This window comes from Poecilia formosa, unplaced genomic scaffold (assembly GCF_000485575.1).
Source record: "Poecilia formosa unplaced genomic scaffold, Poecilia_formosa-5.1.2 Scaffold203, whole genome shotgun sequence".
Classification (NCBI taxonomy): Eukaryota; Metazoa; Chordata; class Actinopteri; order Cyprinodontiformes; family Poeciliidae; genus Poecilia; species Poecilia formosa.
The window spans coordinates 763736-785569 of NW_006800142.1; the positions used below are offsets into that span (position 1 = coordinate 763736).

At 40.8% G+C, this 21834-nt stretch overlaps 1 protein-coding gene and 1 long non-coding RNA gene across 4 annotated transcripts in view; one reads left to right on the top strand and one right to left on the bottom strand.

Annotated features, from left to right (window-relative positions):
- The first annotated feature begins 6 nt into the window (after nucleotides 1-6).
- On the top strand, nucleotides 7-1359 carry LOC107838039 (uncharacterized). The gene is made up of 2 exons (XR_001664100.1): nucleotides 7-360; nucleotides 414-1359. It is a non-coding gene; the product is annotated as an uncharacterized LOC107838039 (long non-coding RNA).
- Nucleotides 1360-1999: 640 nt separating this feature from the next.
- Nucleotides 2000-21834, bottom strand: part of rps6ka5 (ribosomal protein S6 kinase, polypeptide 5) — a 22797-nt gene continuing 2962 nt past the window's right edge. The window contains exons 2-18 of one of the 3 annotated variants that reach the window (XR_001664099.1): nucleotides 21429-21500; nucleotides 20665-20883; nucleotides 20450-20565; nucleotides 20275-20376; nucleotides 17268-17351; nucleotides 17058-17161; nucleotides 16826-16976; nucleotides 15647-15808; nucleotides 14222-14347; nucleotides 12985-13118; nucleotides 11910-12003; nucleotides 10004-10174; nucleotides 9483-9674; nucleotides 7394-7553; nucleotides 4285-4448; nucleotides 2998-3429; nucleotides 2000-2852 (exon numbers count right to left, since the gene is read on the bottom strand). Coding sequence is in view for 2 of the 3 variants with exons in the window: in XM_007567054.2 (XP_007567116.1) it covers nucleotides 3136-3429; nucleotides 4285-4448; nucleotides 7394-7553; nucleotides 9483-9674; nucleotides 10004-10174; nucleotides 11910-12003; nucleotides 12985-13118; nucleotides 14222-14347; nucleotides 15647-15808; nucleotides 16826-16976; nucleotides 17058-17161; nucleotides 17268-17351; nucleotides 20275-20376; nucleotides 20450-20565; nucleotides 20665-20883; nucleotides 21429-21500 (2345 nt within the window). In the remaining variant the exon portion in view is untranslated. Of the gene's footprint in view, nucleotides 3430-4284; nucleotides 4449-5372; nucleotides 7085-7393; nucleotides 7554-9482; nucleotides 9675-10003; nucleotides 10175-11909; nucleotides 12004-12984; nucleotides 13119-14221; nucleotides 14348-15646; nucleotides 15809-16825; nucleotides 16977-17057; nucleotides 17162-17267; nucleotides 17352-20274; nucleotides 20377-20449; nucleotides 20566-20664; nucleotides 20884-21428; nucleotides 21501-21834 lie in introns of those variants that run through there. The other 2 variants (XM_007567054.2, XM_016679168.1) reach the window with 2 other exon arrangements.

Below are 21834 nucleotides of genomic sequence, written 5' to 3' on the forward strand. Positions count from 1 at the left end.
CATAAACAAAATACAGTATTTCAGTAAGTAGTAGAAAGAGAGGCATAACAACTAACACGACTGTCGAACTACACCAACTAGAACACTGGGACGTTAGAATATTTAGGCCAGAGGGAGAAAAGTTGAGATGCACAGAGCGACTGAAATCAGACCATTTTTAGCTTTGCCAGCTCTCACCGATGGAAACTCGAACATCCCACCTTTTTTCAAGGCAGTGAACACACCACTCCAGCTCTTAAAAACCATACTTTCAGAAAGTCTGACCTTTTAGCTTTTGACCTCTTTCTGTTATGGAAATGTTGGATTTGAAAATGTTTGGCAGCCTTCTAGAAATCTCAAGAGGCTCTCCGTTCTCAGAAGGTCCCCCTTGAAAATGAGATCTGGATCTCAATGGGGTTTACCTGGTTAAGAAGCCGTGCTAATCTCTAATATGAGATGCTAAAAAGCATTAGCATTTCAAATCAGAAATCAATTAGTCTTGTTTTGAAATAACGGAAAACCTTAAAGCTACAAAAACGTCTTATAAAGAGAAACTGTAGTCGGCTGAAATTGGTGTCGGCAGGTCAAAGCTCAATCGGTGCGCATTCGTTAAAAAAGAGCGGGGTTTGGTACATTTATAACGAATCAAAGGAGTAAAACTTGAAAGTCCCACATTGAATCGGGGCTCTTCAATGTACAGGTAAACAAACTCACACTGAATCAAGTAGGAATCTGCCTCAAAGGCCATAAATATAAAAAAAGGATAAAAGTGGTTTATGTTTCAGTTCACATTATATCATGCACTAGAAACCTAGGACTAACCAAATGTCTGCACGGTTCCTTATTTCACACACGGTAGGAGGAGCAAGGGCAGCATCAGAGATGAAGAACAATCCAAGTCAGACATGCAGAGCCTTTAAAAAGTATTCACACCCTCGGATGTTTTTACCTACTTATCGTTTAGCAAATCAATCATGAGCAAAAAAAAATTAGACTTGTCTTTCACACAAAAAAACAACTCCTTTGAACTCAAAGTGAAAACTTGTTTCTACAATTAAATAAATAAAAGTATTTAACATAAAACAAGTGATTTCATAAATATTCACTTGGTTCAAAGTGACTTGACTTCAGTTAACAGAGGTCCAGCCAGTACGATTATGATTAGAGGAATAGAAATCACATGAGTGAAGTGAGTTTGTGAAGCAATTGCAATACAAAGACACCCGGCTACCATTACAGCATGAAGACTAAAAATTACAAGCAAATCTGACAAAAAAAAAAATAAAAATTGTTAAGACGCATCAGGAGAAAAAAACCGTCTTGTGGCGGGACTAGAAAAGCCCGCGAAAGAGTTCAAACAGTTTTGTGAGGACGATTGGCGGAAAACTGCAAAGACCAACTTGAAAGGGTGTGAATATTTACGCAGTCACTGATTTTATGTTACATATTTTTATCAATTTGTAGAAATCAGTTTTCACTTTTGAGATTAAGGTTTTTTTTGTTTTTTTTGTCAAAAAACTGAAAAAAAAAATTGTTGCTTATGACTGATTTAACAAAGCAGTAAAAAATGTTAAAAAAAACAAACTAAAAACATCCAAGATGGGTGAATACTTTTTATTGTCCCTGTTAAACAAAAAAAGTTTGAAGACTTCCAAGAAAGCAACACGACTTTGTTTGCTGCCCTGCAGGCTCCTAAAATATCCCCACCTCTGCACTCGTAGCTGGAAACCGGACATTACTTGATTCGGCTGCAATTTTGACACACACACACACACACCACACACACACACACACACACCACACACACGAAAACCACCTTCCTGTTACAAAGTAATTGCATTTCGTTATTTCTGAACGGGAGACCACTTGAAATCGGCCATTTTCAATCGTCAATCAGAGAAAGCTCTACTTCATCACACATCGAGCGGATCTGAATTCTCCCAAAGATCTAATTGACTGTAGTGGGAAGGACGCAATTAAAATTTTTCACTTTTTCTTTTCTTTTTTTTTTTTTTTTTTTGGACGCAGCGCGACCCAAGGAAAACCCACCGCTGCGCTAAACGCCGCGCTAACCGCTGCCGACCCGGAGGATTGGACCGTGCTAGAGAAGCGGCCATTTTAAGTTTTAAAGTAGCTCCACATCCAAACTCGGCTCTGCTCTCAGGGTCACAAGAAACGCTTCGTTTTGGGCAGAAACTACAAAACACAGTGGGCTGAAATGCTCACATGTTTTCTTCTTTAATCTTTTATGCATACATTTTTTTAAATTTAACAATCATCAACACCGTCGGCTGTTTTGTTGTTTTTTTTTCTTTGCGTCCATGACACTAAAGTCTACATGACTGTTAATAACCAGCCACTGCAGTCATGTCTACAAAACCCACCGTGTTTTCTGCGGATAAGGAACCGCACTTACACAAAAATATCTGTTTATTCTTCTTTTTTTTTCTTTTTTTTTTTTTTGAACACTCGCATGTATCTATTATTTCTATTCAGGCTCATTTGGAACCATTAATAAGTTAACAATATAGCTTATGATAAATAGATTACAGTCTAAAATTCACATATAAATAAAAGCTCAGCCTCTCGGACGCGATTTCACCCGAGGTTTGGTTTGGCGTCTTCTCCTCCCTTACAAAGCGTCCGCAGTTTAAATACTACAGGTTTCCCTTTAAAAAAAAAAAAAAAAAAAGACGCCTAGACACGGACAGATACGAAGTACGAGGAGAGGACCGACGTTGTTTTGGGGTTATTTTTGTTTGTTTCGTTTTTTTAATAAGGACAGTAAAGACGTCTCTCCCTTCCATCTTCCTGGACCGGGACGGTGGGGCAGCCCTTAAGACAACAAAGACAACTTCTGCCTGGTCCAGACCCTGATTGATAACAGAGGAAGTGTGAAAGTCAGAGAAAAAGAAAAGAGAAGAGAGGCTATTGCTAATGGTGATTGATTGATTGGTTGATTGATTGATTGATTGATTGATTGATTGATTGATTGATTGATTGATTGATTGATATTACGGTGCAAGCTGCTGCTCCTGCTGCATGCTCGGTTCTGGTGACATGCAGACGTCCATGCAACGGAGCTGGAGGCGGCAACCGAGTCGACTCCACGGTCCGTCGAAGCAAAAACTGCGTCCGGATGCGTCGCCTGCCGCCTCACTGTCCTTCCGAGAAGCGAAAGGCCGAAAGTGCGTTCTGGTCTCCGCAGTCCGTCTCTTCGGCGCCCGGCATTTTGACGGCGGGGCTGTTGGAAGGCGGCGGGTTGGGCTCGCCCTCCGTTAGCGTCTTCTCTTGAGACTGTGAGGAGGAGGAGGAGGAGTGGGTGCTCTCGCTGGAACTGCTGCGCGTCTCCGTGCTGGTGCTCGTCTTCTTCATTTTCCTCCTCTTGGCCAGCGGCGCCTTGTCCACCGTCTGTAGGCGGAAACCTTCCCGTTTGCATTTGTTGAAAGCCTGAGATGAAACAGGAGGGAAGACGACGATGTCGGTCAAATGTTTATTTCGGTATTTGGTCCAACGTTTCTGTTGCGTTTGTTAAATACAGAGCTGTGTTTTTAATTAGGCCTGTCGCCACAACAAATACTGCAGGGTGACAAATTGTCCCAGTAATTTTTGCGGTAATATTGTTTTCAGACCGTTTTCAAGTAACTTACCATGATATTGCAAGTTCGCCCTCTCTCAAGGACCAATAAACTTCCATTTTGTAAAGAATACTAGACAATATTTCAAATATCCAAAATAAAACACAACAACCAAAAACAATAAATAAAACAGAAACAAAAACCACACACAACCAAAACCATTAAAAAGTGGATTATAACGTCTCTGTGAACAAAATAGCCCTTCAACTGCTTATAGCGACAGGCTTGTTTTTAGCAACAGCAACTCCCTTGTAATCTGCCAAGTGTGGCAGAAAAACAAACCATCCCTCTCTATTGAATGTGGTGGTGGGAGAATCATGCTGTGGGAATGCTTTTCCTCAGAACAAACAGGGAAGAAAAGAAAAATCCCTCAACAATGAAGAGAAATGGTTTAGCTAAGAGGATAATCTTGTGCTAAAATGGTTCAGTCAAGATCCAGATTTAAATCCAACTGAGACGCATCCAGACGTCTAAAACCAGCGGACGCACAACCCAAACGACATGCAGCTGCGACGACATCAAACGATGACTCTTCAGCGTCTCCGCGACTTCTGTAAACGAGGTTCGCTGGATTTGGCGGCGGGCTCCCAGAAGGAGAGCGCTACTAGAATAGAAAGAACATTCTCACCTACTTTCTAACAACAGCGTTCTTTCGCGGCGCTCTTACGTTAAAGGTCGCTTTGACGCAGGTGTGGACGGAGGCAGTCGAGGAGCCGAGAATGTCGGGGGTCATGAGTGGGTTGGAGGACAGCTGGCTGTCGTCCTGGAGCCAGGCGTTGTAACGGAGGCCGCACATCTTAATCCTCTTGTCTGGGTCCACCGTCAGCAGCTCTGCAGGGGGTGGGGGGGGAAAGAGACTCAGATAATTCACTTAACACATGAGCGAGGAAGGTGAGTCATGTGTGAGTCCCACAAAGGAAGTGATTCTCTTCCCCCGAGCAGGTGCTTAAGCCAACGCAGAGAGCTCGCAATGTTCCTGTTGGCTAATAGCCAGCAGGGGGCGATAGCAGGGATGATGATTGTGTGTAAAATTGCTCTGAAATTTCTCCAGTGCTTGATTATCGTGTTAAAAATGTTCTTAATGAGGATTTTGCTCTCAAACAGGTTGGAATTTGAAAGAACAAAAGTATGGAAAACAATAATTATTTTTTGAAAAATATGACAGGAAATGGACTGGGGCAGAGCGACATTTCACATATCCAGGTCACCATCTATTGGGAATGGTCTGCATTTCTGATTCAGTTCAAACAGGGAAGAGTTTTAAACCACCACAGTAGAACTGCAGCTAATGACCATTTTAGTGATCGATTAATCGATCATTTATCCTGATAATTAATTGATTAATCAGATTTTTGAAAACGGTCACATTTTGCAAATTACACAATTTTCAAAATACGTTAAAAGACGCAAATAAAAAATAATTCAACTCGGAAAATAAACATAGGAATCTAATATTGCCTAAAATGCAATATTAGAATTCCTTTTAATGAACGCTTGATCATTTGTAGCAAAGAACGCATCGACAGCTAAACAGTAAAAGAGCTCAGCGCTTTCTGCCTTCGTTTATACATTCTAGAGTTGATCTGTTGATTGTTTTTAGGTTACTGGTGAATAATTAGATAGTAAAAGGTGCTAAACAGAACTTATTTACAAAATTTGAACTGGGTGAAGCTAATAATGCCACTTGAGGAGTTCTGCATACAATAGATTTACAGGCAAATGTTTTTTATTTTATCTTAGACACTTTTTTTGTTAAGGTTTTGACCTAATTACTGCTTTGAGTACGTCATTTTTTCAGCAAATACCCTGTTTTAGAGTCCGTTAACAATTAATCGACTATTAAATCAGTTGACAATCATTTCGTTTCAGCCCTACACCGTATGGAAAATTTCTGAATAATGATTCAGTTATTTAAAAATGGTGATCTAAATTATGCAACTGGGTCACCTACAGTTTGATAAAGAGCCATTATGATATCTATCAGATGCAACCCACAGACAGTAACAGGCAGTTCCAGGAAGAAGAAGTGGCTCTAAGCAACAGGTTTTCTAGCCTTGTAGTCAGTAAAGATGTAACGAAGGGTCAGGTGCTCAAGTTAAAAAAAAGAAAAGAAGGGAAACGTAACATTAATTAAGTTAAGTGGGTAATTGTAGACACACACAAAAAAAAATCAACATTGTTACATAACAATTATGACAGAGAAAGAAAATGGTTCATTACCGAGACGCTTGTGGCGAGTTGATACACGTTACTCATAAAACCAGTTTAATATACCGTATAATTCAGTACATGATGAATGCTCCACTGAAGTTCAGTTGAGGACAAACTTCCTGTTTTGACAGCAATTTTATATCTTAGTTCAAATCTGTGCGTCTTATCTGCAATGCTGCCGACATGTTTACATCCCAGCTTAGAAAAGGTTTTCGTGCCCTTTGAACCAGTTTGCTTCACATGAGAACATTTGAGCGTTTCGCAGGGTGTAATGTCATCGACCAACACAAAGTGGTGCATAATAATGAAGCGAAAGGAAGTGATGCGTAGTTTTAATGTAAATTATGCAATTGTACAGTGCATATGGAACGCATTTGCAGTACTTTTTCCACATTTTCTTGCGTTGCAACCCTATTCCAGATAGTATTAAATTATTCTCTTTTCCGCAAAATTCTTCATTCTTACATAAATGTGATATCTTGGTTTTCTGTTTGAAATAAATTAGCGAAAACTCTCAAAGCTATTTTCCACATCGTCATGATGGAGTGTTTGTGTGTAGAATCTTGAGGAAAGAAATTAGCTGTATACAATTTGGGATGGCGCTGTGCCATAACAGAATGAGGAAAAAGTGAAGCGCTGCGAATGCTTTCCAGATGTGTGGTATTTACTCTGATACCCCGACATAAAATCAAGGGTAATCATCTTTGTTCAAAATTCACCAATCAGACAGAGCCCACATAAATGCAGGTTCTATGAAGGTCTCAGGTTTGTTAGAACATTCGTAAACAAACAGGGAACAGAGCAGACAGGTCAGGAATTACAATGTAGGGACGCTTAAAGCGGGTTTCAAAAGTAATATTCCAAGTTTTGAACACCTCACAGAGCACCGTTCCATCAATCATCTGGATAACGGAAAAAGTGTGAAGCTTCCAAAGACATGGTTGTTGTGGAGATGGAAAAACTCCACAACAACCATGTTTATGTAGGAATGGATTACGAAGCTACTTCTCTCTGCTGCGAATTTATTGAGTTCAGTATGAACTGAGAGTCTTGGAAAAACCAGGTTTTTCAACCTCTTAAGAGTCACAAGTGTTTTTCACTCTGTGCGCAGTCCGGCAGGGTCGCACTGACTCCGCACGCACTTTCACAAGTTTTATGTTGTTGTGTAGTTTCGGGAACTGACGGTCTGACGGGACAACCCCAGTCCCTGGTCCGACTGTCATTCGCTGCGTTCCTTTGCTGAGGTTTAGAGAAGGTTGGAAATGTTGGCCAAATAGTCCTCCACCAATTAGGATCGGGTTAGACCAAAACATGCTAGAAATTACTCAATTATAAGAATAAAACATCAGAAAACTAATAGAATAATACACAGTCGAATATGAATACATGTGGTTGAAAACCAACATTTGTATTGAAGAGTGTCTTAGACCAAATTACCTCCAAATCAACTACTTTAATACACCGATATGTGTAGGTTTAACACAAAATAAGATGCTTTATTTTTGTATCTAATTATGTATTTTTAATATTGTAGCAGAACACATAGTGAGAGGTTACAGCCTCACCTTGTATGAGGTCCTTAGCCTGCTGGGACACATTTCTCCAGGCCTCGCCTCCAAAAGAGAAATCCCCCTGCTTGATTTTGTGCATGATCTCCTCAGCGCTGGTGTGGGTCAGGCTCTTCTCCTGACACTGAAAAGGCACCTGTCCAGACAGCATGGTGTACTGAAACCAGAGGAAAACCAGCATCCATCAGGGGCACAGACCTAATCACCGGCACTATATGCTCTAATGCTTAACACATCCTCCGAGTGTGGCGCGCAAACCGTTAAATGTTTGTTTTTACTTTACGGCGCGGCGCCCTGGGATGGAGCCGGGAAAGGAACGAGGCGCCGGCGCTTATATGGCACGCTTTAAAAGCGTTCTCGACCGATCACGACCGTCCGCATTTTTTCATTGTTATGCTGGAGGTTGTTGACCGTGGCTGCGGCGGCACTAAAAAGTAGAGTGTCCTGTGCTCGGTTGAGCAAACAGGATGCTCTCACCTTCGCCCGCTTACGTCTGCCCTCAGATTTCTCATTAAAAAGGACAGCAGCGGGGGAAGAGCACTTTTGGCTACCGTCTCAGCTCGCTTGGCTTGCAGGGCATTGTGCACACAGCATGTCAGAACCCGTTTTTATCAAAGCTTCATAAAGCAGACTGCGATGTATCCCCCCTCCCACGCCCCCGCAGGGAGAACAGCAAAGCGGCGCATAAATATAAAAGCCATTGCTCTGAATGGATGACTGGCCAGAACAGAAGCAGAAATTTCTCTCTGCTATCTGTGCCTCTCTCTTTGTCCACACACAAAGTCTCCTTTTCTATTTCCTCCTTCATCCAGAAATGTTTAAAAAAAAGGACCAGATAAGGATGGCATTTTTTTTGGAGGAGCTGGTTTGGTCATTTTCTGTTCAGATTAAATCGAGTCCGGTTACCACAGGACACCAGGAGCTTAGGTGGAAATTATGCAGGATACCCAGCATTCATCTTTTTGAAATCTAAAAACTGTACAAGACAAATGAATCGGCTGAGTACAAAGCTTAAGATTAGGATAGATTAACCTCAAATAAAAACTTTAAAGAGGATCTGCGGATTTAAATAGTGAGTATTATGAATTTATATAATGGAGTCATTACAAAGGATGTTCCCTAAAAGCTAGTGAAAAATGTTGTATGGTTCTCTAACACAAACCAGAATTTTGTGGCTGATTTCAGATTTATTTTATTCTTTTTAAACTGTGATCTCCATCTTTGGCCAATCGTGATTTCTCTTTAGTTAATGTTTAAAAATAATAAAATGTTTGTGCCTACCTGCAACCATTCATTTTTTTAATATTAGGAGCAACGCGCCTTTACTGCTACATTATGTGGAAGTCATCTTCCGCATCTCATATGTGATTAGTACAAGTAGCGCGGCTATTCAGAGTCTCTGCAGGTTTCACCAACTCCAATTTTGGACATTTCAAGACCTTTTTAAGACCATTACGAATGGAATTTAAGACTCATATCTCCAAAGAAATGTACGAACTTTGTCCAGCCAACTTGCGATAAATTTGCACTTACCCATTATAGATGCAAAAAAAGCTAGCTAGCTAGCAAGGGTATGTTAGTAATGAGTCACAGAACGCAATGATGTCTTCCTGTGACTCAACTTTTTGCCCGATAGAAAAGAAAATTAGTTCTGCCAAGACAAAATTTAAAACCTGACTAATGTATTTAAGACAGACTTACTTTTTTTTTTTAAATAATTAAGACATTTTAAAGCCTTAATTTTAAATACCAGAATGTAAGACTTCTGAAGGACCCGTGAACACCCTGTTATTACTAAACTTTTAGGCAATTTGAAAGTACAAAAAGATGACACGGAGTAACTGGGAACCTAACCAAACTAAACAAAAATGTGTTTAATTCACAGTGGTTTGACTTTATAACTCTGTTCTATTTTTATTTGAGCCAGAAACATTATGCATTTTACCTCTTGATGTTTTACACAATTTAGTAAAATATGTGATTTTATGACTACTAAAACAAAAAAAGACAGGGATAACAACAGCATGTTGCATATTGAATTACACTTCATTATTCCGATTACCAGTATTATGTGTCGCACACTCACCAGAATGACCCCCAGACTCCACAGGTCGCAGGACTCATCATAGCCGTTATATTTGAGGATCTCTGGGGCAGCATACTGCAGGGTGAAGCAGGGAGTCTTCAGCAGCTGATTGTCTGGTGGTTTCAGACGCGCAAAGCCAAAGTCTATGATTTTTATCTCAGAGTTCTCACTCTCGTCTGTGAAGAGCAGGTTCTACGAAGCAATTCGAGACACGGACAGCAATCATTTTCTGTTTTTTTCTTCTCTCTCTCTCTCTCCTTCTGCTCGGTTCAGTCAAGAGCCTGCTAAATTGTACATCGAGACTGGCCGGGGTCCTTCTGACCCGTGTTAGGGTCAAACAATTTTACTCTTGTTTTGAAGAAGATTGCAGAGTCAGAGTGACAACAAGCCACATCATATGCAGTTCAGAAAAACACAGTAATTCTCCCTTCAAAGCATATGATCCAGCCAGGCTGCATTTACCGCAAAAGATACACATGGAAAAAAATAAAAATGTAGCTCTTTTGAGTTATGTGTGGTACCTCTGGCTTCAGGTCCCTGTGCACCACTCCTACGTCATGCATGTGACTGACAGCAGACACCAGTTTGCGCATGATGCGGCTGGCCTCTGTTTCACTGAAGTGCTGCTTCCTCCGGATTCTCTCCAGCAGCTCTCCTCCACCGAGCAGTTCCAGAACCAGGAATGTGTGGAGCTAGACCAAAAAAAAAAAAAAAAAACCAACACATTAGTTTCAGAGATTTTTCACTTTAATCGGCCTCGGAAAGTCAAAAACACGCTCAAAGAATGCACCATTGGGAAGCGCTACCGGAACAAGCTAGCTCATGACACAACAGTGTGGACGCTGTGACTGAGCAAAGGTAGTTGTTCTCAATGTCACCGAGTTGTTTAAAAAGGAGGTCAGGAGAACCACAAAAGACAAAAGAAGCTATTTAAAAGGAAACTGCATCAGGTATGACAAACCAAGTCTTGTCAGAGCTTCATTAAGGCTGCCAGACGGCGAGAGAGAGAGAGAATTTCAACTTCAAAGCTGTACATTAAACATTAAAACAAAGTTGCTCTGTTTTATTGTTATGAGCCTTCAACCATACATTCTTGAAGCGTGTTGAATGTGGAAACATTTTACAATTGCATATTTTATCGTCATAAGGAGATATAATGTCGTTGCTAAATTACTTTCCTACACATTTGACAATGCAGAAACGAGTTGAGCTGGGCTGCTTTAGATTGACATTGTTCACCTCAGCATGCAAAATGCTTGAAAGTGAACCTGACAGCATGACCTAGTTCCTGATTATTTCGTCCAATTATCAACTGACCCCTTGGAGGCACTCGTAAACCATTGAGATATTATTCCCAGATGATCCTTACATAATGAAAAAAATATATATAATAAAAGAAGCGGTCCACATTCTCCAAAGAGGGAGAGGACTACTGTGTTTCCTGAATAGAGTGCTCACATTCCCTTATATTATAAATCTTAAAAACACAGTAGAATCTGGCTGAAGTTGCTATTGTCAGGTCAAAGCTTGGCAACAAAAAAAAACCAGCGGCTTAGAAAATGACTTTCTTATTGGTGCATTTCAGAATAAACACACCTACAGTCAGGCTAGCAAACATTCCCATATTTGGGCTGATGCTGGTCTGTTTATATGTTTGCCACACTCTATTAAAACTATCCCCAAGCCAAATAAAGCTGATAAAAAATACATTTAACAGCACAAATTTAATTAACTGTTACAACTTCACCTGGATGCCAAACAGATGAGCGAAACATGGATCAGCCGCAGCCCGTCCCCGATCTCATGACGGTGAGATCAAATCATAATAGTATTGAGTAAAAGTGAAAGGGCTCTAATAAAGATGGAGGAGAATAAAGCGTTTGGGCAGCAGGGTACAGTTTCTCATTAGCGCTGGATCTGAGGAACAAAAGCAGGACTCAGCGGAGACGGAGCGAGGCAGCGCCGCTTTGATCTGGGTCACAGGCCTGCGAGGTACAGTAATAACCCCGCTGAGCTCATCAGGACTAAAGTGGTGCTCCTGGGCATGAAGGACTTTGGCTAATGAACCTGTGTGCAGTCAGACGCTTGGAAACACCTTCCCAAATAACCGAGGTAAGCCACGTCAAAGCGTATGCGCACTCACTTTGGGTTAAGTGTGCAACTCTATTAGCAGCGCAAGTGAAACTAGGTTGTTTCCACTCAGCTGAACAAAAAAGCTTGTTTATACAGCTGTGGTTCAGAAATAAATCAGCTTTGAAATATCATGCACACAGAGATATTCGTGGACAACACGAGAGCGATGCAGAAAGAGACCGAAAAAGGCTCCCGGCAGGCTCCCATTAATCTGTCCTGTTCCAGTTCTAGGACTTAATAAGGCTGCGGGTCCCACTGGCTCCGCAGACCGAACGTTGCCAGATCCAACCTTACCTGATCGTGGTAAATTTCATGCAACTTCACAATGTTCGGGTGGCCGTCGCAGAGCTTCAAGGCCGCTATTTCCCTCTGAGTCTGCGCCTCCATCCTAGAGCAGACACGAACAAGCACAAAGAGGAAAACGTCTCAGGTGATCTCTGTGTCTTGCAAGTGGTTTGTATTTTGGATTTTGGTGTAATTTTACTGAATCAGTTCATAAAAAATGTATAACTGAACAAGTTGGGTCACTACTCCTGTGACCTGGCAAGTGAATATAGCCAATGGAAGGATGGATGGTATGATTGTGCTACTGAATGTAAAACAAATTATTCTCCATCAACCTGTAACTTTTAGCACTTCCAGAAAACCATTTAATCATTTAGACAACTGGGAATGGTTTCATCATGAGAAACATTTAACTATAAGGCTATGGTGGAAGAAAACCTGCTGGGGGATGCAAAAGAATCTCAAGATTACAGCAGGACAGTGACACAAATTATGCAATCTGATCAAAACTCATTAAAACCCCTAAAAAATTCCAGTGAGATACAGAGGTTTGCACCTGTAAAGTGGTAAAAACGACAAATTCAAGGCGCTGAAAATGTCAAGAAATGTGCCAAAGCAGCTTCGACGAGTAAAGCACGATTTCTATCCCGGATTGTCCAGATGAGGTTTGTTTTTCGGCTGTGTGCCTCCCTAATAAAGCGGCGCCAATATCTGGAGCGATATTTGTCAGTGAATGAGAGTGAGGAGCCGTAGAGTCTGCGGCGGCGAGCGTCCAAGATGCGAGCAGGGTTTGTGGGAGTATTGGAACCAAAAAGCAACAACTGTGTGAAAAGAGATGGATTGCTTGAGATCATACCTGGCGCTCTGCTTTCTTCCATTAGTTTCACACATGATGTCTTATGTAATACTGCCATAAGACCTTCTTTAAAAGGAGGCTGACCAATACCCAGTTTTCTTTGTTTTTGTTTGTTTGTTTTTTGCTAGAGAAGCCAGTGGTGGGCTGGATGCATCCGATGTAACTATAAATACACCAAAGTGTGAAGCACCAAGGTGGAAAAACACATTTCTAAAAAGAAGCTTGTACCGTTTGCTGACTATCTTGACTGCGTATTGTTGTCCGGTGTTTTTGTGAGTGCAGCGGCGGCAGATGGAGAAGCTGCCCTCTCCCAGAGCGCTGTCCTGCAGGTCCATCTCATAATTCATGTAGAAAGGGGAGTCCTGCACAGAAGAGAAACGGTGGACCGGTGGTTCAGTACGTTACAAACACAGACCGAGATACAGATTATGGGGAAGGAGGTAAACAGAAACCAGATTAAACAGCGTCAAACAAAGTCAAGAACCAGGTTCAACATCAAAAACTAAATGCTTCTTCACTCCTTCAGATGTATGAACTCCAAGTATGTTTAAAAGAAAATACTTAAACAGAAACTATTGTTTTGAGGGACAAAAAGAAGCTCTCCAATTATAAATGAAGGGCAAAATAGAGCGGCTTGCAAAAGTATTTACACCTCTGAACTGCTTCAGAGGTGTAAATTGATGTCAAGTTGCATCAATAGTTTCTACGTATATTATTGGGAATTTATATATTATTTATATTATGGACCAATGAATGATATGACTTATGCCAAAAATTAATTCCCCCTTGGGATAAATAAAGTTTGTTTTTTATTGAAATGAATTGAAAAGGTTTAATAAGTAAGAATATGTTTGTTCTGAATAAAGTTACTCAAGACATGAACATTCTTTTCTCTCGCACTCCGTTTACACACAAAGGCTAACAACTTGAAAAGCAGATGTCTATGAGAAACCATGGAACAAAGCTTAGTTCGGCTTAAAACTTTAACTTGTATAGTTAGAACTAGGTACTAAAAAGAAACAGGCTTCCACGCGAGCTAAAACGTTTACAAGTGTGAAAGTAAACCTTTAAAAAGTACCAAAAAAGTAAAAAAATAAAAATAAAAATTGGTCTACTTGTCAACTTTCTTTCTTTTTGTTTTTAAATCGCTCATATCGAAATGCCCCTGGGATAAAAGACTGAAACAAAGTACAGACTTAAAACCGTTGTGGTTCTGCTTTCCCAAAAGGCAACATATTGCCGGCGTTCATGGGAGAAAAAGAAACATTGTGTATTAAACGGGCTCAGGCCTGAACGCGGATCGCAAAGTGACGCAAGCGAAGTTCGACAAAAAGAAAAAAGAAAAATTGAACTTGTTACAAAGAAACAGAGAAAATCTAACGGCCGCGACTGCCGCCGTTAGTTTTAAGTGTGTTTTTGCTATGGGTCGGGGGGCGGGGGAGAGACCCAAGTCTGCTCGTCTCACCTTCATCATGGCGCTGCGGGCCACGGCGGCGGAGCCCGGCCTCTCGGAGCCGCCGCACAGCTGGATGGGGTCGTCCATCACCACATTCCTCTTGAACAGGATGGAGGGGGCCATGAAAGAGTATCCCTGCGAGCAGAAACAGAAGAGCGCGGTTGTGTTTACATTTCACCGAGTCATTTAGAGAGGAATAAACCGCAAGGAGCAAGAGCAGAGGAGGCGTCCTTCACTGGGGAAGCGTCGTAAAAGTCCTCCTGACTTTAACCCGTCCAAACTGCGCTTCTTGGCTCGTTTCTGAGTGACAGCTCGCCGTCCAGCTGTAGCTATTGTCAAAACTGTCATTGTGCTGCGTGACTGCTTAATTCCAGCTGTGGGGAGCCCAGAGCTTTGAGCTGGCGTTCATCTCCCTCCGTTTCCACCCCCCCACCGACACACACACACACACACACACAGCTGTGTGGTACGCAATGACAGCAATGGATGGATGGACGGAAGGATGGATGCCGAATGAATGAGATGCCCTAAATTGCCGGGCTTGAATATTTGATTGCTCTGCCGTGAAATTACATCTTGGCACTCTTAATGCAATTTTAATTTTGTTTTGTGAGGCACCACGGGGGAGCAAGTGCGCGGCTTAAGCTGGGATTGCTGTCGTTATCTCAGAGATTGCTAGGCTTGCAAATTATAAAGACTGCAAAATTTCGGGAGTGTGCGAACGGCAGCTGAGAGGGGGAAAAAGCCAAGATGAAGTTGGCAATCAAAGACTGAAGGCGTAACCGAGATAGACGTGGTGATGCTCTCGAAGCGTAACCTTTTATTTCATGAGAGAAGCCCGTTAATGGATCTATTGATCTGCCGAGCTCAAGGATCCAGAAGGCAATCAGAGTTGAAATTTCATGCAATACATCAGACAGCTATCAGCTGGCATGGAGTTGTGGGCCATATTATGGTTCAAAGCTACATCAAAAATAGTCATTCACATCTGTTACTTCAATGAGAGCTGCATATGGCAGCAATTACTCCAATAAAAGACCCTTTAGTCAATTTGAATACCAATGCACACAGACAGACTCATGTTGACTTACAGCAACCTTTTGAGGACATTCAGAACTTGAATCGATTATTTCAATTGCCGTGAAGTACGTCAAATATAGCAGCGGACAAAAAAGCAAGTAAAGGATAATGCTTTTGTCGTTTTTTGTTGTTGCTCTTTTTTTTTTTTTACCGTCCGAGTTAACGCTTTACAACGCCTGCAGCCTCAAAGCCCAGGCAAACAGGGCATGCAGAATTGAATGTTACACTGTGCAACAACTCAAAGGAGTATCTATTTAAGGAAACAGCAGGGAAAAGAAAAGAAAGAAAAAAGGAAAAAGAAAGAGTGCTGAAAACACGGAGTCTGGTTGTTTACATCCCCTCCTGTTCACCCACCTGGAAAATGCGGTCACAGTTCTGAGGCAGCGCTGCAGGGGAGTAAGTGGGGTCCATTTCTGTGAACTCCTCAGCAAAATTACTGACATCCAGCTCGTCCCGAATCACCGGCTTGAACGGCGCAGGTACCTTCTTCCCTGCCAAGTCCTCCCAGTTGATTTTCTACAAAAAAAAAAAAAGAAAAGAAAAAATGAAATGAAACACCATTCCTAGCCTTTAGCAAACCTCATCACAATACATTAACTGGCTAAAGTATTTATGCTCTTTCACATTTTGTGAAGGTACAATCACAACCTGTGATGTATTGAATAGGGATTTATTTAAGAACAAATAAAAACTAGCGAAACTAAATATGTATATACATTTTTTCTTTAATCGCAAAAGTTTGGCACCAATCCACTGTTTTCCCTTCCGTTGCCGATACCGATATCTGAGGTTCTGTGTCAGCCAGTTCCGATCCGATACAGAAAACCAGCACTGAATTGACTTAAAGTGTTGTTGTTCGTTTGGGGTTTTTTTAAACACGGTTATAAATGTAAACTTAAATACACCAATAGCTTCACAAGCTTGGTCAATCGTGTAAAAATAACATAACTTTGTTCAGTCAGAACAACAGCCGATGTAAAATAAATAATAAAGACACATGCTCAAACATGTAAAAATAAACTGCAGCAAATGGTCAGAAAGTGCAATTAAGAATTGTAAATATGATGTAAAATAAATAGTAAAGCATGAGCACAAAGCATAGAACTAGACTGAATAGATCCACCAATGTGGATCAGGCACATTGACGGCGATACCCAATCTAGAATTTCTTTCAGTATCCGGTCCGATACAGATATTGATATCAGATCGGTGTGTGATGCTTTTCAACCAGTTTTCACTGCAGTTACAGCAGAAACTCTGGGATTATGTTTCTACCAGACTGAATGAAGGGGTCTGGGCTTTTACTAGGCCATTTGAAAAAAAAAAAAAGGTTTCCACTGTAGTTGCCTTCTCTGACCCTCCCATCAACTCTGACCAGTTTCTTTCTGCATTCCCTTCGCAACCATCACAATTTTTGGTATATTAAATAAAATGCACTAAGGTTTATAGCCATGTGTCACAAAATGTAAAAAAAAATAAATAAAAATTTTGCAATGAAATGTAAAGTGACGTAAAACACTCCATCATCTCCACCTGATAAAACGGATGTTTCTTCACGTTCTCTGCTCCGTTGGGACCGGATCCTAATCTTTTCTTTGGATCTTTCACAAGGAGTCGTTGGATCAGGTCTTTGGCCAGCGGTCCCATGTCTTTGGGGAAAGGAGGATCCTTTTTGCAAATCCTCCTGCAACATCCGACACCAACATCGTCAGCAGTGCAGAATGTCGACAACAAAACCTGACGCTCCGCATAGGCAAATCCGTACTTGGCGATGTCCGAGTGGGAATTCTCATCTCCGTCGACGGTGAAGGGCGAGCCGCCCGTCAGGAGCTCGTACATGAGCACGCCGAGGCTCCACCAGTCCACCGCCTGGAACGCATCAGAGCCCAAACCCAAGGCTTTTTAGTTAAAAAGGGAAATTCATTGCACTAAAAAGCAGTCACTTTTTTGGGGGGTTTTAAAGCCACAAATTTACCTTGTCATGTCCGGAATCTCCTCCTTCGACTATTTCTGGAGCCATGTATTCAACTGTGCCACAAACGGAGAAAGCCCTCTCAACCTGAAACAAACAAAACAATCAATCCACCAAAGAACACATTTCAAAAGCAAGCAGTCTTTGACATCTTCGTTGAAGCATCAACAATGCTAGTCAGTATAGAAGTTAAAAAAAAAAAAAAGAAAAAAATTCAACTTGACACTTCACACAGATGTTTTTGATGTGTCGTCTGTGGAGAGGCTCAGCCGCGCGGGCGTCTTCAGTTCTTCTTTTAGAACTGAAGAGGCTTTTTTTGACGGATTTGAACGACAAGTGCCTAGCAACATCACCGTCGAGGGTGTCGTCAGGCGTTTTCATCAAACGTTACTGAATTCATGATGGCGCACAGAGGCGAATTAACTTTAGCGCCGTCTTTACTCAGAGGTGTCCAGCTGAAACGAGTGAAAAAAGCTCACACGTAAAAAAAAAAAATATATATATATATATATTTTTTTTTATTTTTTTTTTCTTTTAAAATTAAAAATACATAACTAATGGATTATTTCAAATGAATGTGTTCCAAGTAAAAACCGGAACTGCTCACTACAAATTGCAATTTTATCCTTTCAGAGCGTCAGTGTAGACGGATAAAAATGTCCTGAGGCTTCGCAGCACCCCGTACAATTACTGGCACTCCTTTTAAAGACGTGTGGAATGTATTGAAATAAGTTTATTTTTTATGGCACTAGCATAATTTCAGAAGCTGGGAAAAAAATAACCTTTAATTGGAGTAATTTATTCATTAACACTCACTGTAAGCCTCCCATGGTGATTTTTTAATATATATTTTAATTTTATTTATTTTTTCATATTTGGTGATGATTTCGGCTATTTAACAGTTTGGGGCATAAACATCAGAAATTATTTTGCTTGTCAAATTTGATCCATCAATGTTTTGAAAAGTTCCACGTATTTAACCACATATTTTGGTATTTCTGTCCTTTAAATGCATGTAACTGAAGCAACGTTTTCATTACTTCTTTTTAAAACATGACAATAAAGGAGAGTAGAAGGATACATATTTAAAAGCGTACCACCGGGATTTGAAACAATAAGATCAGCAACAACACCGATTTAATTCCATTGGGGGTTCTCTTATGGTTTGCCCGATACTCGCGTTTAACATCTTCGTCGCCAAACTTCCCCAACAGACTTGCAATGAAAGGTAAAATTTTGTCTCCATTTGAGTATAGAACCATTTATGCTATAATGTTTGCATTTAGTTTTCATGAAAATAGTCATATTTTGACGTTTTAGGCATCGACACAGTTTTCTTCTTCTTTTTTGATAAATGTTTCAAACATAACACTGGAGGTAAACAAACAGTTTGAACCCTTTAAATGTAAATCCAAGTATTTTTAAAAGGGAATAAATAGATAAATAGTAATTGCTGACCAATCTAAGACTATTTATTTTACTCAAATTAATTACGTTTCAAGAATAGAGAATAGCAGAAAAACACATTTAATCAAATCAGTTAAGCTGGCACTTAAATGGTTAAATGTATGTCGATCTTCGCAACTCATGAAATGGCCACAAGGAAAGAGCTACTTGCATAAACTTGCCTAAATCCACAGAAAGAGCAACAATCAAGAAGTCTAAAAGAAGTGAAGTTGCGACAAACAACGCTGGGAGAGGAGTCAGGAAGAAACGCTGTTAAAAACTCCCATAAACACAAAAAGTGTGCAGAGACGGTCTTCAGTCACTAGACTTCACCTCTAGAAAGTTTTATCGGAACCACCGGGGACTCTGAACGCAACATGTCCAGATTGGATGGCTGGCTAGCGCCGCTGGAAGCTGCAGACGGCCAGACGCTGCCAGAGTGTTCATTAAAAAAATGATGGAGGGATATTTTCTGCAGCGTATCAGAGAGCGTTGCTCCTCAGACGTCTGTGGCTGTTTGAGAGGAATGCCAGGAAGCGAGCTGTTGCTGTCCTGTGTGCGTGCGTGCGTGCGTGCGTGCGTGCGTGCGTGCGTGCGTGCGTGCGTGCGTGCGTGCGTGCGTGCGTGTGTGAGTGTGTGTAGCGTGGAGTTTGCTTAAAGCTGTAGGAATAATGCCAAGAAACAAGTTTTTCTGGATAAAGACTTTCCAAGCGAATCTCGCAAAAAAACAAAATTGAAGAGATACGTTTCTGGAAAAGGGCCTCTTATGTACTGGCAGGTAAAGTGAAGGATGTGTGATGCTGTGGGCTCGTTTCCCCTGCGAAGGATGTGAGATCACGTGAAATAACAGGACTTTGAATAAAATCTGTCCGTTTTCAGCAGAAAACTGAAAATGGGTTGTTATCGGTTTAGGAATATAATCTAAGATTCTTTTCATACCAGATCCAATTTCTGATTTTAATCTTTAAACTTTTTCCCCCACTTTTTTTCTGTTAGAAATAACATTTTCAAAAAGTGTCTCATATTTTATTCATCCTTACAACAGAGCATTAGGGTGAGGCTACAATACTTTTTGTTTAATTACGAGAATATAGTCGTAATATTAGCAGAACAAATATGGAACTTCACCAGGAGAACGTGTTAAAATTACGAGAAAAAAAAAGCTGTTTTATTAAGATAAAAGCTTGGGTAATTATTATTTTTTTGTGTGATGGAGCGCTCATAAAATCACTACTTCATCCTCCCAATATTACAACTTGATTCTGGTCATATTAAGGCTTCATTCTCTTATTATTTGGATTTTATCATGATAAGACTTTATTCTTGTAACATTTTGACTTTATTTTGACCATTATATTTTGTTGAAGATTTGACCTAAATTCAAAATCCAAATAAAATAAAATAAAAAAAAAACTCAAGTTCAAGAAGATGGTGAGCTTTGGGTATGAAGAGTGAAGTATTGTTTGCTAAAACCCAACAGGAACAAATGCCTAGTTTCACTTTCTGCTGTGAATAGGAAATTAGGCTGTTTAAAGGACAAACACAGTGTGGAAATGAATTTTACCTGATCAAATTCTTTACTCAGGCCGAAATCTGTCAGAACTATGTGACCGTTTGAGTCCAGTAGAATATTCTCCAGTTTTAGGTCTCGATAGACGATTCCAAGCTGCGGCGAGGCGACGAAGCAGAAGTTACACAGACACCACGACGATTCTCTTCAGATTCAAAACACAACACACCTTATGCAGATGTTCTAGTGCCAAGACGATTTCCCCGCTGTACAGCGCTACTTCTTGTTCCTTAAACCGCACCCTCTGCACCAAGTGCGTGAAAAGTTCGCCACCGTTTACATAATCTGCGATGAAAGATTTTTAAAAAAAAGTTTTTGTTTGTTTTTTTTAAAGAGAAATTAAAAAGAACTTTAAAAGGCAGTTTGCTCTTTACGTGTCCTCACCGAGAATGAGGTGCAGCTTGGTGTCGGTCTGGAAGGCGTAGTGAAGCGTTATGAGGTACGGAGACTGGCGGATGTGCTCCAGCACCTGCCGCTCAGTCCGAGTGTGTTCGGCCGTCTTCGCTTTCTGGACGATGGTGGCCTTCTTCAACACCTTCATGGCGTAGAGCTTCCCAGCATCGTGGCCGCTCACCTTCCTCACCAGGAACACCTTCCCGTACGCTGACGGGATGGAACAAACACAGAGGGCGAAGGGTTAAAAGAGAAATGATTCGCACGACGTGCCTGTTCTTAAGAAAACAGGCGTAAGTTTGTTATTTTCTGCGGGACTGCTGAGTCTTACGTTCAAACTTGTTTAGAAAAGCAAAATCAGCATCAATAAGAAAATGGAAAGACGGGCCAGAGACGTACTTTGACTCTGTATCAGGGGAATGTTCTAAAAATCAATCGAAAGGGGTTGTGCTGTTACGCACAACCCACATATGGAGGCCTTAGTCCTCGACGCACCTGTGGCAGGTTCGATTCCCGGCCTTGGCGACCTTTGCTGCATGTCTTCCCCCTTCTCTCATTACCCACTTTCCTGTCAATTAACTATCAAAATAAAGGCCACTAGAGCCAAAAAAAATAATCAAAATCAAAAAATGCTACACAGCGTTCATTTCATCAATGTGAATGCAAACAAAAATTTAAAAACATACTACTCCTATAAGAAGAGCGTCTCCCCTGGTGCACCTGTTCTCTGAGTGAGAAGGGTCAGTGCTACTCACCTCCTGTGCCCAGCACCTTTAGTAGCTCAAAGTTTTCGATGCCCACCCTCTCAATGTGGCCTGTCAGGTTGGCTGGGGGCAAAGATCAACAAGAGAAAATTATTTTTTAAAAAAGCTTCTTTTACTTTGTGATTCTTAAATCAAGATTTAAAAAAATTGAAATATATCTGAAAATAATGGCAGTTTAAAAAAGATTTATGGCAAAAAAAGAAAAAAAAACTTTAGGATTATTTGATAGAATTTAATATAAAAGGACTTTAGACATTTTTTAATATAAACTAATGCATTCTGGTCAGAAAGAATTAAATATGGAATGTTCAAAAACAATTAGCAGGAAAGCAAGAGAGGGAGGGAGGGAGGAAGGAAGCAAGGAAGCAAGGAAGGAAGGAAGGAAGGAAGGAAGGAA